A 14,622-nucleotide genomic window follows, 5' to 3' on the forward strand; every position below is an offset into this window, starting at 1 on the left:
GCGATGGAAAAGGTCACGTGATCGATAGCCAGGGGCTTATACTCTTGCAGACGGCAGATGGAGGGTTGTAGGTCTTGAAGCCACCACAAGATGTTGACAATGTCGCAGATGAAGCTAAGATGGCAGTTTTTTTTTTTCACTTTTTTTTTTTAGTATCTCTTGGGTTAGCAAGCTCGAAAATGCATCTCCACCGCACCGTCCTACCTTCATCAATTTCCACTGTCATGTTGGGAGCTAGTACACCAGCTATCCCTCGACCATATTCATCAGCATATCTACCTTGCGTTTCACACAGACATACCAGAATGAAGAGACATTCTATTTTGGTTGAAAGACTTTCCACTCATTTCTTGCTTTCATAATAACTTGTGTCAAGCTACATTCAGTTATAAAAAGAAGTCGATGTATCCATGGTACCAACAAAATTAACATTATTCATATACATTTGCGCTTGGTAGATGTACAAGAGTTAGAAAGGGTTTTCGAGATTTTTCTTAACGACAAAAATGTCAACCGTAAGAAAAGCTCCTGGTCATGTTTAAACCACAGGCGTCAACAATGAGACAAGGTTTCTGTAGCTTAAACATGGTCAATAGTTGAAGTTTTGTTCATTACCTATTATATGTCCGGGTGAAGCCTTTTTACCAGGTTGTAGACCATGCTCTGTCAAAAAACTAAACAAAAAAACAAAAAAAAAACAAAAAAAAAAAAACAAAAACAAAACTACCGTAAGTACAATATTTGTTAATCCTCCTCTCACACACAAAAGGTCAAAGGAGATCCATAGAACATAGAACCACTTTATTTCAACAAGATGCCTCAAGATCACGTTATGCACAATAATTCGTGGGGATCAAAGAAAGCTGTACAAGTATCCTTACAAAAATTTGTTGAAATACAAAGCACTGCTTTCTGTATTACAAACGTATCACACAATCTGAAACAAGTAAAAACGATCGAGACGGAGATGGTCTTATGCAGAAATAGAGGGAAGTAACTCTTTCACGTTTACTTCCGATTCAAAGCAGCAGTGACCTCCCATGGACCATGTAGCCTTGGTCGAGTTCGTTTGGGGTGCCAAGGGATGCCAGTGCTCTTCATTTTGCTTTCATCGCTCCGTTCATCTGCGCAGTTTAGTACCATTCTTGATAATAGTTTGGATTTCCAGCACAATAATTTATGTCTGCAGAGTTGTTTACTTGAACTTCAAAGGATTAGTTCCATTCGTGAATTACCTCACTACCCATGCAACCACAATACTAGTCTGTGTTCTAAAGGATTGATTATTGTACTTCTGTTTTAACTTAATAGACTTGAAAGACAAATGCTGCTCATCTGTTAATCGTCTAGATAAGAACATCAACATCCATCATTCGCTTATCTGACTGACCGTTTAACCTCTAAACTATCCACATTGACCTACTTCGCTGCCAGCACCGCACCGCTCATTTTTCTACACCAGGCTTTGACTAAGACACAGATGTAAGAACAAAGGTCAATTTTATACCAAACGCCGACCTTCCTGTCTGCCTACGATATGTTAAACACTCTGGCCTGCTTTCAGTCCAAACTGTTTTGAGACTAAGATTTTCTTACTCCAAGATCAGCAGTTCACACAAGTTCCTCCCGTCAGCATTATAGAAAAAAAGTTTTATTGGCAGTACCATTTTTATCAATTGAAAGAAATGGAGTAGATGAAAGACAATGACGCCATCCAAGCTGAAGCATATAATGGTAAGGATCAGGAGACAAAGAATAAAATACGAAAGTTAATGAAAAACATGTACAGACAACTTTAAAAATACACGAGCAAGAGTATGTCCATGTTCGTGAAACCCGCCATGGTCTATGTGGGTACTTGTTCAGAGGCCAGACCGCCCTCGCTACTTGTGCGGGTGGTTACATACAAGCACCGGGCAATGCGCGTGGTGCAGCACGTCGTTGGAGCAGCTGCCGAGGATGGTGCGTCTGATCGTGCTCACGCCACGTGACCCCATGACGATGAGGGACGCGTGTTCGGCGGAAGCGTACTTGACAATCTCTTCGGATGGACGCTTTCCTACCAGCTCCACGAACTGCCCCGTCACCTGTGGATCGGATATTAACAGTTATTTAAACATGGCTCTCGTCTTGTTAATATAATGTTAATTAATACGGTCTCTCTTTCACACACAGGCCAAAGGGACGCAACTAAGGATCTGCGATAGCTAGCAGGTGGTCTTTCCTTTAGATGCCAACTAGTGCTGTCCCCGTCAACCAACAGGTCTGGAATCCGAGGAAAGATGCGTGACCATTGATGTCTTCTTTTCGTACATAAAGCTGCTTGTAATGTTTAAATGTCGAACGGCAAGAAAAATAAATGAGAAAATATGACAGAAAATTGAGAGACTGAAGTACGAACAAGAAAAGACAGCGAGTATGTAAAAGCGGAAAGGGCAGAATTTTCTCAACCACTCCACGTTTTTCTCATTTATTGAAGTGTGTGATAACATCTCCTCCGATACCTAACACACAATCACACGGCCAAGACCACAAGGTGCGGACAATCAGTTGGATTTTTCCGCGCTGTAGACAGCACGTGACCTACCTGAGCGGCCTCTAGCATCTCCATGGCTTTCTCCCTCAAAGCATCGACCTGGGCCCTCGTCTCCGCCCTCAGCTCCTCCAGCCGCCCTGGTGTGGGACCTGCAACAAAGGGGCGCAACTTGTTATGCCTTCCACACTTCCGACGCGTTTATCGACTCTTGTGGTCTGGAGGGGCGTTAGCTTACTCAGAAGTGAAATCTAGTGGGAAATAAAAGAGGAGGCAATATTCGGCATTATAAGAAGGAAATATTGTGCACATAACCTGGAACCCGGAGCTCAATAATACAAAAAATATTTTTTGTAGTAAGCTGAAAACTGGAACTCACTTCGAACTGATTTTTATTCCCCTATTTGTTTCTCGTGAATATTACGATGTTTAGACACAGCCTACATATCCTCCACGCACACACAAATATAATTATGACAAGAAAGACTAGTTATTGCACTGACGACAGGATCAATAAATAATGAGAAAATGTCACAAGGAAATGTTTTTACATGCACAATTATTTCATTTTAACAAGTATTTAGATTAATCTTCCCCGCTTTTTTTTTTATCTGTGCTCCTATTGATGTTAGAGACATATTTGCATTAGAAAACAGAGCTGAATTGTTGCAGAGAATTAGATTATTGAATATTTATGACTTCGATCATAGGCCTCTCGTTTCTTTAGGAGTCTTTTTGTACCTCCCTTATCTCATCCCATTTTCTCTGTCAAGTTGGTGTATCGACAGGAAAGTTCAATAAAGTCGTAGAGGACTGAGGTGTTAAAGCCCTTAACGAGGGTATTTCATCAAGGTTGCCGGTCGGTAACCTACGGCAACATCCAATCAGCATTTAGCAGCTTTCTTACTGCGGAGCGCTAGCCGGAAGTTGGGGGATGAGCCTACATGCGTGGCTTGGTTTGTAGCGTTCTTCACTTTGTCTTTTACAAGCTTTGTCCTTTCAGCTTCATTAACATGGAGAAGAGGCCATTTAAATCAAAGAGAAGTTCTTGGCCACTTTCGCGGTTTCCTGCTCTTGCCGAAGTAGTAATTTTAGGTAATGGGTAGAGGAGACAAAGCAGACCCATGAAAGCGAATCGCGACTTAGTGAAAGAGTCCTGCTTGGTCTGCCTGAGTCTAGCTCTTCCACCGTTAGCTGTGGGCTGGCGGAGAGAACATCTGTCGGCTGCTACTATCAACACTTTTCTTCCCGAGTCAGGATCACAAGAGAGAGAGGTAGGAGGGAGTCGTTTTCACTCATTTCAACCAAAGATGCACAGTAGCTTATCCAAAACAGCATATTTGTTGATCAGCATAACTAATAAGCTAACAATAATTATATCGGCTTTTAATGAAATAGCAGGCTTAAAACAACAACGATTATTTAAATTTCTTATTTATTGCTTTCTCTCTCTCTATATATATATGGGATATGGAAAACATATTTCGCAGTGAAGTAAAAGCAATAGGCAAAAAACATCACTCTGCACATTTCTGTTTCTCCTACGATTCGGTCCTGTACCAAAACAATATTAATTGTTTAATAGTTTAATAGATATTTATTATTAATACATTTATGCTTTGTTTCCTCCGCCCGTTGTTATTTCGAAATCAGTGTCTGACGCTGCAGTACGAATCTTCGACATTTTCTCCAAGTCTGGCAAAGAAGTTCGAACAGTGACACTTGTGTGCTCAGACTTTTTATACCCACGATGTAATGTTGGGATGTAGCTGATAAAACACATTTCATTTGTGGGAAAATCTCATTACGAAATGTCGGCTGCATAGACTGTTGAGTTCTCTCTTCGTACCACGGACATCATCACAATTGTCGTCTCGCGAGTTTTTGACATTTACCGTCTGGAAAGTAGATATTATTAACTTTTTTCTTGCCTTTTAAAAATTTACTGCTGCAGCAATTTATAACACAGAAGTGATTTTTTTCCTCCTCTCTTTTTACACTCACGTGTCTCGGTAAAAGCAGGAACGGCTTACCCCTACTTCCGCTTTGGCCACCGACCAGCGCGTACTGCGCATGTGCTGAATAATTGATGAAATACCCTCATTGTTCCTGGAAAGCCCTTGTTAATGCAGTGCCCATGTTGTCTTCCATGCTGCAAAAGCCCTGAAGTTAATCGGGTACCTACTCCGCATGCATGTTGCACTACACGTGTGCTCGAAATCGGGTTCACTACACTATCCGCTCCCCTTTTACTGTAGAAATAATTTTTAAAAATATTTTGAGGGCGAAAGAAGGACTAACACAGTTCAACACGTGTTTGAAGCCTTCCATTTTAAAGACTGATGATAATGAAGGCGACGACGACGATGATACTGGCGTTAGTGTGGAAGACAGCTCACCTTCTAAAGGACCGATGTTGGACCAGTTTTCTGGGCAAAACAGTACCCTCACCTTGGTGTTCTCTTTGTGAACATACTTGAGATAGTCTGTCAACAAAAGAAAGGGTTAGAATAACACGAGCATCTGTCAAGTTAGAGGACATTAATAAATGATTGAAATGAGCAAGGTAATTTGTAGAAACAAGTGGAACACAGTTTCCTGCTTCTTCAAAAAAGGGGACATTAGCAAAGATATAGCCAACCAAAGTAGTAGACAAGTGTACAGATTAGTAGAGAACAAAAAAATACTGTTGGAAATGTAGGTGGCGTGGGGGGGGGGGGGGCAGTCTTAATGGGCATCCTCGTATGGTATGGTGTTTGAGACAGACTACTTTTAACAAGTGTTACATTTATCGCATACTTTTTACAAAAATAAGTCTTTCGAATAATTTAAGAATGAACTGTTTTAAGAGAACTAGCAACAACAGTGAACAGTTTTTGCAATTTCTTTGTTTAAGCTGTTCAGTTCAGCAAAACCCTCGACCAGACTTCCGGGGTATAGATAAAAAAAACTATACAAAACACACCAACAGTAATTCCGGCATTTAGTTACTGATCTGCAATGCGCTGCTTCACATCCATTCAGGGAACAGCCAGAATATATTTTGTATACCCATGGGGAACATGAACATGTATCAAACCCTAGTCTCGGTCTTAAATCCCGACAGCACTGTTCGCATTCTGACAGCCGCGTTTTAAAAACTCCAAAGAAGACAAAACTATTGCATGTTTTTGTTTGCATTTTCTTTCCTTCAAAATATTCGCGCTGACCTCATCCATCTTTGGCTGACATGAGCATTCCATGGCAGACATGGCCGCCTCACGTGTAACTCTAATGAAGGAAGTAATCAAATCATTCAATCTGCACACACTGGAGGCACACGCGAACTTTTGTGAGCAAAAACTAGCGAGCTAATCAGCTGGCGGCGATAATTCGAGAAGACCAGCACCTGTGAGACACAAGAACAGCCCTATTGTTATTGATTCAACATCAGGCCTCAGCTTGCAGCAGGCAGTAAAATATGGCCGAACTTCCAGCAACTGTCTAAACAGGCTTCAACTTGAAATAGAACAGAAGCAAATTGAGATAAGTTTAACAGATATTGTAGATGCATCATTTGCATTTTAAACTTTGAAAACATAAACAAATATCTGCGGGGGAAAATGATAAATTCTAATGCTGTCCGTGTTATGTAATATATGTAACAAATAAGTAATAGTATACACCGATTTCAAGCCACTGGTACGTATTAAACTTAAAATTTATTTATTAAATCACATTAACAACAAAAAGTACTAATGTTATGATGTTCAGTAAACACTTGCTACTAGAAGTCCAGACGCAGTTAAAACAGTCAAGCGTTCCGCGGCCATGTCTACAGCTTTCCGGTACTTCCGGTTCAGCGATAAAACTCGACTTCCGCTGTTTTATGATCTTAAAGGACTGTAAAGGCTTTTGATATCTAGGCTTCAAATCTTCTCTGCACGCAATATATATATATTTGCCCAGTTCAGAGAGAAACATAAACATCATTCACAGATATGCACATCAGACTTCTTGGCGTGCTTCCACACTTCTGTTAAATCGATCCTCACGCAGCAATTTGTTCTGGCGAATATTTTATAGAATAAACACTAATGGCAGCTGACATAAAAAGGCTACGAAATGCATTTAAGATAGTAATGCAATTTGTCGACTGCTTGCAAGGCCCCATGAGCAAAAGGGAAATATTTCCTGATCAGCCAGTAATACGGTTACTATTACAACAAAGCAGCCAGCTTTGAACACAGATGCCACGTACACAGAAAGTATAGCGTGCTCGAAACGAGATCTGAACCGACTGCATTCACACTGTACGACCATCCACGAGTGGTAAGGATATTATACTGATATGTTATAAAATATAAATGATAGTTTAGACCAAAAGCTTGGTACAACTGTTTCCATCACTAAGAAATACACTCGTGGTGCCCCTAGTGCCGGCAGCGGTGCTTACAATATCATGTCCACTGAATCGATTCAAGGGTGCTCTGAGCTCAACAGTTCTCCTTGAAAAAGTTCTTGTCTTACCCGGAAACTTTCAAAGTAAACTGTTAACATACAAACTGAATGTCTGGACTAGTTCCAAGAAAAAGCAGTAATCACGAGTTTCGCAATCACTTCGCACATTATTAACAGTTCTGGACTGTATCACTGACAGCTTTGTAGAAGAAATGATGGTTGAGAAAGGATGGAAATCACCTGCATCTTGCCAAGTGTAATTATGTTTTTTTTATTACACATAATATTACCGAGCATACTCGACCCTACGCTGCTGCAAGAAGTTTTATTGCGGAAGAAAACATCAACTGATGGTCCACTACGCATGTAAAAATAGTGCGAGGGCTTAGACAAACTGTGCATCATCCCATCGCACCCTCTCGAATTCTCTCTCGTTATGTCATGAAGAGCCTGGAGTCTGTAGGTGTGCAGAATGCAACAACTTGTTTGAAACAGATTCATCTTACATGACATCAGCCAAGCTGGCACTAAAAGAAAGAATTTCCAAGTGTGCGAACCTCCACCCTTGCACTTTTTACATTTCAGCCAGTCTGTTCATCTGTGCGCATGCATTTATTACAGGCACAAATCCACAGCCTTAATGGCAGTTTCTTTATTTGCTTTAAATAAAAAAAGTATTGTTCTTAACTTTACGATTCATTTAAAAAATATCTACATATACACACAAACTTTTCCGCCTACTAGTAAAACATTTTACAGGTTTAGGATGCTGCGAAACTGAATCAGTTCTTTAATTATTTTGTCATTATTAATTATTCTTGCTCTAACATTTTGGAGCAATGTTTTTGTGTTTGTGTTTGACAAGGGAGCGAAAAACGCCAGAGCGCGAGCATGCGTGTGAATGACTGAGCGAACGACCGAGAGAATGAGTGAGTGTGCACCTTCCTCAGCCTCAGATGTAGGCGGGTACTGACTTCAATCCAAGTTTGTGTCTGGCAAACCAAAATAAAAGAAAAAAACCTGAGCAGAACAGAACGTTACGGGTGGCATGGCTCTGAGCTGCAGTCGCCTCAACCCCTCTCTCTTGACGAGGGTGCAAGTGCGCCCCAGCAAGTGCACTTGATTCCCACGTGCGAGGTCAACCACGTCATTGGACTTTCAAGCGTTAAGTGCAGGAGCTGTGGATGGGGTGTGTGTGTGGGTGGCGAGAAGGGGAGGTAAATAGGAGGGAAGGTGGAGGTTGTTCTGGGGAAAGCGTGGTTGGCGTGGGAGTACGCTCGTGCCACAGGTGAAGGTGAGAAGGTGAATGTGTAAGCCGATGAGCGTGCCCTTCACGCGAGACATCTCCTCTAGTCACGCCTGGCACAATGTTTGTGACCAAGAACAACAATGAGAGGATATTTGATTCAAGGAACCTTCATCGGTTCATAGCTGTTACAAATGCACACATCAACACCTGAAATGTACTTAGCAGTTAAGTGTAAGAGTCACGACTTTGAGCAGGATGACTGCATCCACAAGCACCTGTAAGAAAAACCACCTTTGCTGAGGGTGAACATGGATGTGGGGGAAAAGCTCGTGCGAACGAGTGCAGCATGACAAATTAAAAGACGAAGTGAAGCCGACGGCAGTAGGTGCCCCTCATTCCCACACATACCTACACTGGCATGTCAGTCAGACTGAGTTTGGGCAGAGTGAATTTACAAATGAACCATGTCCAGGCGGTGCAGTCATCTGCAATGTGACAGCCAAGCGACATAATAATGACAAGGCGGGAACCACGCGCCGACCAGAACAAAGATAAACAAAACAAAATGCGTTTGAAGGGTTCTAGCATTTTAAAGCCTTCTGCTAAATTTTAGCTTGAACCTTTCACCAAGGACGATTCAAGTCAGGACCCTAACAGCTTACACTAGCAACAGCTGCAACAACTGCGGTTGTCTGGGACTGAGTGTAGTCGCCGTCGTCGTATCCTGAATGGATCTCCATTCAAGATGCATGTCAGGCACGACAATGTATTTTCATGCAGTTCCTCCCCCACCTCCTCCCTCCGCAAGATTTACGATGCAGGAGATAAAGCAGTGTACATGGGGCAAGCTTAGCAGGTAAAGCTTCACACCTGGTGCCCAAGTTGCTCTACCCTGTGGTAAAACACCCTTAGGTAGCAGATAGGTTTCAAACACGTGTATCTATTTTCCTCCTTGTTCATAAGATTTCCAGGTAAGTTCTTTCTTGCTCGTGGTCTTTCTCACAGACACACGCATCATCTCTCTCTGCATACCCGGGAAAAAAAACCAACAACAACCGGGAGCACTAAGATTCTGACTATATTGTTGTCATGCGCGTGTTCGACCACTGCACTACGGAGCATGGGGTGACTGGGGGAGGGTCAGAGGTGGCGACTGTTCAGCTCTAGGTCGATCATTCGGTTCAAACTGTCGTCCTGATTACAATGAGTCGCAAATGTTCAGTGTAATGTACTAATGAGTATGTGAATATCTTAATTGCCCTTTAGAAAGTGGAAAGAATAATTCATTCTTAAGGTGAAGGTCGCGCAGAAAGATCAAAGAGATTAGTGGAATGTGTCTTTGCACCTGTATGTCGAGGGGAAGGATGTGGCTTCTCTCACACTTCTGTTTGCTTTGTCCACTTGGCATCTGTCCAGCCTGTGACCATGTTTACCAGACATTGTTACGAATAAACACACTAAATAAAGTAATACATCACACAGCAATGGGTGTCTTGTATAAAGGTCTTTCAGCAAAACACTTACAGCGATAACCAGGGGTCACGGTCACTTCATGTTGTTGACACCTGATAGTCTATTCCTTTTAACAGGAACTTCGCACAACTACGAGCCGACATTGTTTTGGTGCAACCCTTGAGCATTCACGAGCTGTTTATTTACTGGAGCACCGGAATGCCAGCGCATTGCATTTCAAACTAATTATAAGGATAAGAGAAGGAGAAAAAAGCTTTGAAAAGGGAGCCACTTATCCATGGGTGTCAGCTGGCAATAACCTTTCTCCAAATGCAATAATTGTCTGTAGTTTGGGAGGTTTAAAAATTTAGCTGACTGTTGCCAGCTGGCAAAGGTAGCAAAGTTAATTAGTTCCATCCTCTACCTTGTGCCTGAACGTGACATCCATCAACGTCCACGTTTCCGTCAAATCCTGAGTACGGGTACACTGTCATCTTCCGCCTCCTCACCCCATGTGCACACACACGAACACACGTACACACGTACACCACATTCTGTGTACCTCAGGCAAAAATTCAGGAAAAAGTGACCTGGAAAACGGAGGACTGACATTTAAGAAGAGTTTGGTCTATGAGTTTCCTTTCTGGTTCATTTTTGTAAGCTCTACCTCTAGAACTTTTTCTTGTTGCTTTTTTCGCTGTGAAACTCCATCTTGTCTGCAGGTTGATCCGCAGGCTGTACTAACGACTTGTGGCTCAACACAGGGAATACCAAGGTAGTCGGTAGGCTATTAGCCCTCGTCAAGAGGACTTTAAAATGTCAGTTTATAAAACAGATTTACTGGGCTACTCATATTCTAAGATGCTAAGGAGTTAATTAGTTTGGTCAATACTTATGGCGCAAGTCAGAATCCACCGATCTTTCTCTGCGTAAACAGACATAAAAACTACCCCAGACTGACACCAAGGTCCTACTTTTACTGCCTAGTCACCCCCATCCCACACTCATAACTTGGTAAACAAAAGGGAGTGTGCTGAGTTAAAACACTGCACCTCACGACGGACACACCGGAGCAGTGACAGGTCATAAGGTCGAGGTGTCAGGAGCTTATATGACAACCACAAAATTCCAGAACTCAACTTCGATCGTTTTCATCACAAGGCCCTGAGTTAGTAATATGTTGTGTAGTGCTCACTGGCTCAGCGAACTGAACAGCTGTTTCCCACCTGATCTTTCTTTGTGTCCCCTATTTTCGTCTTTTATTACTTGTCTACATAGTTGTTTCTCCTTCCGTTCTTCTCCTTCTGTCCATGTTATCTTTATCTTATCTTTATCTTATCTTTATTAGGACATTGTGGACTGGATAAATGTTAGAACTGCATGCATACCACACTCCAGGACACGCGTATATACAGCTGCTACTGACACTAGGCTGCTATGGTTACTGGTTCCATGTAAGCAGTTTTGTAACAGTAGTTCTGTATGTCCATTATTGGGATGTAAACGGTAAGTTGCGTGTAATGACTAACCGGAGTGACCAGTTTACAGCTGTAACACAATACCCACATTACCTAGCACACTCCACACAGCTGCAGTGATGAGGGTGCATACACTTGCAACATCTGAGACCACTGCCCACAGCAGCCACCATTAACGAACAAAATAAAAATCCTCAGCATATGCCAACGCATTCAGTCGAAACTTGTCGAGCAGGTGACAACGCGTCAAAGGGCCGATCACACGTGACCACGTCCCAGCTGCTACGTGCCCGTTACGTAGTGTACAGCATGTCAGCCACTCGTCACAAGACAACAACTAACCGTCCTTGCTTATAAATACCGTGCACTAATCCCTCAGATAACTGTAAACCTTCTCTGTCTCACGTAACGCGCACTTCCTCAAGGCTGTGGCCTCGCATTCCACTCAGTTGACAGACGAGACCCAGAAGCAGGTCATGTGACCTTTTAACGAGGGGGTCAAGTCCGGGTCCTGTCATTCTTTTTTACAGTTTGCGACTTCCACCCGAAGCTGATCGGGTTTGGTGGATGATTGGTGTGACATAACCGGCGCGCACACACACATGGAGGCATGCACTGAGGTGACTTCCGAGGTGTTCAAACACTCCAGTATCATTGTCATCTTGACATGTCACATTGTGCACTTGCGTCATCAACCATTTCCCACTCAGCCACATCCTTCTTTTTTTTTCTTCCTGTGCTTGTGGATGTTGATGAGTGTACACACGTGATTGTGTGTGAGAGGTCATAACCTTCGTAGCATTCTTAGTGTCAACAAATACAGGAAACAGTACTTGCCTCAAGTTCCCTTCCTGTCAGTCTTTTTATAGAATAAATCTTACAGTGGAGGTAGTAGTGAACAAACGATCTCTCTGTATGTGTTCATCCAAAGACTGACTATTCTACAAACCGCTGTCTGCTACCATGCCAGAATTTCCGTCTACCATCAACAACACCAGAATGAACTAAGTGTACTCACAGTCAAGTGCATAATCACTGTGCTTGCTTGGATCGAAGCAGACGACCACGAGGCGTTGCTCCATGTTTCGTGTCGAGGGTGAACCGTGAATAAAGCCGGTAGCGAGAGACTCGATGAGCAGACGACCAGTGAGTGCGCGCGCAGCCGCAAGGCGCAGCCACCACTCGACGAGCCGCGCCTCGCTCCCACTCGGAAGTGTTCGGAGGGTCGGAGGTCACACACGAACTTTGCCGAGTGTTGTTGAGTGCGCTGTGCCAAATAAATAGTTTGCGTACAGTCGTATGCGGGTCAGTCTCTCGTCTTCAAACGCACGATGACTCACGCAGCGGCTTCGCGATGTCAGCTAGCGGGTTCGTGCAAGTTAAATCCCTCGACTGATCATTTTGCGATCTGACCGAGCCTGCGCTTTACAGCTGTGTGGTGATGATGATGGCTTGGGAGGCCAAGCGCATCCTGTGTGGCAGACAGTCATTGAGGTAGGAAGCCGGTCCTCGTACAACTGGTGGAGACTGAAGCTGGTTTCGTGTGATACAACGAGTGAACGCGGCGATCAATATTTTACATTGACTGCTGCAGAAATCCATATCTAATTTCGAGGGAGAAATTACACCCTCCAGCCAAAACAATTTTATTTGTTCCTTGCTGAAAGGCCTTTTCATTTCGACATTTTCCTTTGACTTGATCGAACAGTATGATTTAATCTTGTGGAACATAGATCGAATATTAATATTTATAATATATTTAGAGTATTTATCATAAATATTTAAAAGCTTATCCGGAAAAAATGGGATCATTCTCCAGAAAAAATCGACAACCCAATTCAGCCAAAATGCTTCAGCGCCTGCTGCCCTTGAAGTAAAGGTAAAACAAAAGTGAAGGTCATCCGTAAGGTCATTAGGGAGAGGGGGGAGGTGTTAGAGATCTCACTTTTCTCGGGGTCCAGCTTTACATGAGGGCGGTGCCCATCTCCTCTCCCTCCTTATTTCCCTCCGAACCCTCTATGCCGTCTGTGGAGTCAGGTACCCATTCCCGCCTTCAGGTCGTTAATCGGGCATTGAACCAGCGCGCTCTCAGTTCGGACGCCAGAGCTCTGACCATGGATGTGTAGGTGGACTGCTGTCTGTCTGCCAAGACCAACGATTAGCCACTTGCAAAGTTCTCCGCTGTCAGTCTCGGCGAGCCTAAATAATGTGACTAAACCGGAAGCTTTGTACAAGCATGCCTCATTTTAGGAGTTAACTGGAAAAAAAAAAATCAGTCAGCCAGCAGTCGAGTAATACAAGTTTCGTGCTTTAACCACTCGGCTATCCGCTTTCCCAAGTGAAATGAACCTCGCTCAAGTCCAAATTTTTTTTTTTTTTGTTTTTTTTTTAAAAAAGAAACAGATTACTATAATTATTAGATAAAATTGTAATTGGTTTCTCTTCGTCGAAGAATAGTTGTCAATTATTTCAGCTTCTCGATGAAGTTGACAGAATTTGGGAACAGCTCAGCCCATACAGACCTAAGTTGTCATGAACCATGACACCCGAAAACACTCTAACCTTGTTATTAATCATTACCCACCCCACAGTTTAGCTTTTTCTCCAGCTTGTGATTGGAAATGGACGACCTAAAGTCGTACAGCACAAACATATTTAGTTCAAGTGCATCTCTTTATGTCTGAAAAATTAAATACACATGAAGCAATCCTGTGATAACAGGCTCCAATCTTTTTTGTTTTTATTTGATGTGGCTTTGTGTGTCAACTGACAAAAGCTCAGCATGGACAGGTATTTGTTAAAACTGTTTTTGAAGCTGTTATGTGGTGTTACATTGCCACTATTTTTTTTTCACACTCACACACTGGCATTTCACACTCTCAGCTCTTGTTCTCGCTATTTGGTTCCTCTTTATATTTTCTGTATTTCATTTATTCTTCGTTTAGTACGGTTGTTTACTTTTTTACAGTTCACATGTTTGTTTTCCTGTCCCTCGTACGCTGTCCACGTTTCGTTCTTGTTCTTAGGCGCTAAGAGCTTGCTCCTTAGTAATGTAGGTATGCGCTTTACAAATTTTACATTTACCGAGATGGTGTCGTCAATATCGCCGCCACTTCGACGCTCTGCGCTGCCGCTTTAAATTCTGGAGCTTCGCGGCGTAGTCGACCACTCATTGTGGCACTGATGTCTGACATTTACGCCTTAGGTCTTTCTCGGCGTATCTCTTATGCGGAAGCACAACACTCTCTTCTCCGAGCGAGTCAAGATGTAACCAGAGCGCATTGACACATCGTAGAGGCTAACTCGACCTCTGTTTCAATCTCGTCGACCTCGTTGGTCCACGGCAAACTACTGAAAGCGGACTAAGTATAATGCTCGTAGAGCCTCTGCCCACCAACGGATAGCATCGGTCCTCTCTATGTAACTAATCTTCTGTCGTGGGCTTCTGCGTGATGACAAATGTCCTTTTA

At 42.9% G+C, this 14,622-nt stretch overlaps 1 protein-coding gene across 1 annotated transcript; it reads right to left on the reverse strand.

Annotated features, from left to right (window-relative positions):
* Window positions 1-1,631: 1,631 nt before the first annotated feature.
* LOC112572476 (universal stress protein in QAH/OAS sulfhydrylase 3'region-like) lies at window positions 1,632-12,354 on the reverse strand. The gene is made up of 4 exons (XM_025252176.1): window positions 12,171-12,354; window positions 4,933-5,019; window positions 2,588-2,685; window positions 1,632-2,087 (listed from the first exon to the last, which is right to left on the reverse strand). The coding sequence occupies exons 1-4, from the start codon at window positions 12,232-12,234 to the stop codon at window positions 1,884-1,886; spliced, it is 453 nt and encodes a 150-aa protein (XP_025107961.1). The 5' UTR covers window positions 12,235-12,354; the 3' UTR covers window positions 1,632-1,883.
* Between the last annotated feature and the right edge of the window lie 2,268 nt (window positions 12,355-14,622).

Source organism: Pomacea canaliculata, linkage group LG9, assembly GCF_003073045.1.
Source record: "Pomacea canaliculata isolate SZHN2017 linkage group LG9, ASM307304v1, whole genome shotgun sequence".
Lineage (NCBI taxonomy): Eukaryota > Metazoa > Mollusca > Gastropoda > Architaenioglossa > Ampullariidae > Pomacea > Pomacea canaliculata.

Bases quoted from the DNA above. Each gene is read 5' to 3' on its own strand.
- LOC112572476 (XM_025252176.1), bottom strand. From the start codon at position 12,234: ATGGAGCAACGCCTCGTGGTCGTCTGCTTCGATCCAAGCAAGCACAGT. The intron at 5,020-12,170 runs GTGAGTACACTT...TTTTGTTGACAG, and splicing joins CAGTGATTATGCACTTGACT to ACTATCTCAAGTATGTTCAC. The intron at 2,686-4,932 runs GTGAGCTGTCTT...CCTTTGTTGCAG, and splicing joins CAACATCGGTCCTTTAGAAG to GTCCCACACCAGGGCGGCTG.